Source organism: Lepidochelys olivacea, assembly GCF_965140295.1.
Source record: "Lepidochelys olivacea isolate rLepOli2 genome assembly, chromosome: 1".
Classification (NCBI taxonomy): domain Eukaryota; kingdom Metazoa; phylum Chordata; order Testudines; family Cheloniidae; genus Lepidochelys; species Lepidochelys olivacea.
Genome location: NC_140411.1, coordinates 4,153,333 through 4,156,155, shown reverse-complemented (window position 1 = coordinate 4,156,155; position 2,823 = coordinate 4,153,333). Strand labels below are relative to the sequence as shown.

The 2,823-nt window shown below is 44.6% G+C and overlaps 1 protein-coding gene across 1 annotated transcript; it reads left to right on the top strand.

The window, feature by feature from the left end:
* Window positions 1-1,649: 1,649 nt before the first annotated feature.
* Window positions 1,650-2,621, top strand: LOC311514477 (olfactory receptor 52P1-like; the record flags this gene model as incomplete). Its single annotated transcript, XM_084617043.1, has 1 exon — window positions 1,650-2,621. One exon carries the CDS (start codon window positions 1,650-1,652, stop codon window positions 2,619-2,621), a length of 972 nt encoding a protein of 323 aa, XP_084473169.1.
* Between the last annotated feature and the right edge of the window lie 202 nt (window positions 2,622-2,823).

Sequence of the window (2,823 nt, the reverse complement as noted above, 5' to 3'; positions counted from 1 at the left end):
ATTCTATTCAGCACAATTCTTTTCTCAGCCATTTAAAGAAATCATAATCTAACACATACCTAGCTAGATTACTTACTAAAAGTTCTAAGACTCCATTCCTGTTCTGTCCCCGGCCAAGACGACTACAGACAGACACACAAACCCTTTGTTTCTCTCCCTCCTCCCAGCTTTTGAAAGTATCTTGTCTCCTCATTGGTCATTTTGGTCAGGTGCCAGCGAGGTTACCTTTAGCTTCTTAACCCTTTACAGGTGAGAGGAGCTTTCCCCTGGCCAGGAGGGATTTCAAAGGGGTTTACCCTTCCCTTTATATTTATGACAACACTAATCAGATGTCAGGATTTATAACATTCATAAACCAGTCAGAGAAGCCTTCAATCTCTCTGGTCACGCGATTACAGACAGGAAAGTTGTGATATTACAACAGAAAAACTTCAAATCCAGACTCCAGCGAGAGACTGCTGAATTGGAATTCATTTGCAAATTGGATACAATTAACTTAGGCTTGAATAGAGACTGGGAGTGGCTAAGTCATTATGCAAGGTAACCTATTTCCCCTTGTTTTTTCCTACCCCCACACCCCCCCGACGTTCTTGTTAAACCCTGGATTTGTGCTGCAAATGGCCCACCTTTATTATCATACACATTGTAAGGAGAGTGATCACTTTAGATAAGCTATTACCAGCAGGAGAGTGGGGTGGGAGGAGGTATTTTGTCATGCTTTGTGTGTATAAAAAGATCTTCTACACTTTCCACAGTATGCATCCGATGAAGTGAGCTGTAGCTCACGAAAGCTTAAGCTCAAATAAATTGGTTAGTCTCTAAGGTGCAACAAGTCCTCCTTTTCTTTTATCTAAAGTGATCACTCTGAACAGTCTGTGTCTCAGGTTGAGAGGGAAGACTGGGTAGCTAAGTCTGCAGAGCAGAAGAGCTGTGTCGTTAATCTCTCAAGAATGCAGGCCAGGATGGCAGGTACACTCTCACCTCTAGACATTTTGCCTATGACTTGTAGTCTCTCAGTGAATTTAACATCTGTTTCCATGTGGAAACAGAGGTTGGTAATGGAAGGACAACAGAATCTTGCATCTAATATGCTAGTAAAAATGGATGGTATCTCTTTAAGACAGAGTCCAGCCTTGGAATTGGTAAGAGTTAAGGATCTGAACACTGGTGAAGGGGCTTCTGTCTGGCTGGATGCAAATTACCTGGCTGACAGGGAGAAGAAAGACTGGCTAATAGCTGTTAGCACAGAGGGCTCACCCAATCAGCCAGTGGATTCTGTTAAGCAAGAGAAATCAGGATTTGATCCTTCAGGACAAGGAGGAAAGAGAGAACTTAATTTTGCAAAGAGAGGCCACAGGTTAAACCTAAAACCCCAAAATCCCAATAGTATTGGGCCAAAGGTGTGGCATGACAAAAATGATTGTAGATGGACACTTGCAATGGATTTGTTGTTATTGCCAGTGGTGATTTTTGGAAGTAATGTGTTGCTAATACCAAGAATTGTAAAACTATACAATGTGCCTAAAATAAAAATATAAAATAGTTACCATACTATTTGTTATAAACTGTGTAATTCCCCCTCGATGTGCTTCTCTCCCTTCACAGGCACATGGAGCATTTCTGAGCCTGATCGACGCACCGGCCACCTCATGGCAAATTTCAGCTTCTCCCCCTCTGACTCTTCAATATTCATCCTAACCGGCATCCCTGGCCTGGAAGCTGACCACATCTGGATTTCCATCCCTTTCTCTGCGTTCTACATTCTGGGCCTGTTGGGAAATTTCACAGTTCTGTTTGTGGTAGGCAAAGAGCAGACCCTGCACAAGCCGATGTACCTGCTGCTCTGCATGCTGGCGCTCTCAGACATCACCACATCTACCTCCTTTGTGCCAAAGGCACTGTGTATTTTTTGGTTCAATTTGAAAAGCATTACTGTGAAGAGCTGCCTCACCCAGATGTTCTTCTTTTACGCATTTTCTACTATGCACTCAGCTGTCCTAGTGACAATGGCCTTTGATCGCTATATTGCCATATGTAACCCTCTGAGATACGCCACCATCCTCACCAACGCACGAATAGCTAAGCTAGGGCTAGTGGGTTTGACAAGAGCTGTTCTCTTCATTCTGCCTATGCCCCTGCTCCTGAGCAGGCAGCCATTCTGTGCCAACCGCATTATCCCCCATACGTACTGTGACCACATAGCTGTGGCAAAGGTGTCATGTGGGGACATCACAGCCAGCAGAGTGTACGGCTTGCTGATGGCGTTTGTAATCATTGGGTTCGACCTGACGCTCATTGGCCTGTCCTACGGTCTGATCATCAGGACGCTCCTCAGAATCTCTTCCAAGGAAGCCAACCAGAAAGCCCTCAACACCTGCACAGCCCATATCTGTGCGCTAATGACGTCGTATCCTCTTGGACTCCTCTCCAGTCTGTCACACAGGTTTGGTCAGGGTATCACTCCGCACGTTCACATCCTCTTGTCCAACCTCCATTACCTCATTCCCCCCATGCTCAACCCTATCATTTATGGGATCAACACCAAGGATCTTCGTGACAAAGTGGTCAAATACATCTGCAGAATGTACTCACCTCGCGGTACTGACTTTAAACCCTCATGACAAGAGAGGGTTTTGGAACTGCCCTATGTTACCCTGGATTTTGAGGGATGTTTACCTCAGAATCTTCTCAAGCTAATCGCAGCCATGTGATGTGCATGGGCCACAATGAATTAACAATATAGAACACCACATAGTTAAGGGTTAATTAGAAAACAGGTTTTTAGATGCAAGGTCAAAATCTGGCAGGCAGTTTCTGCTAATT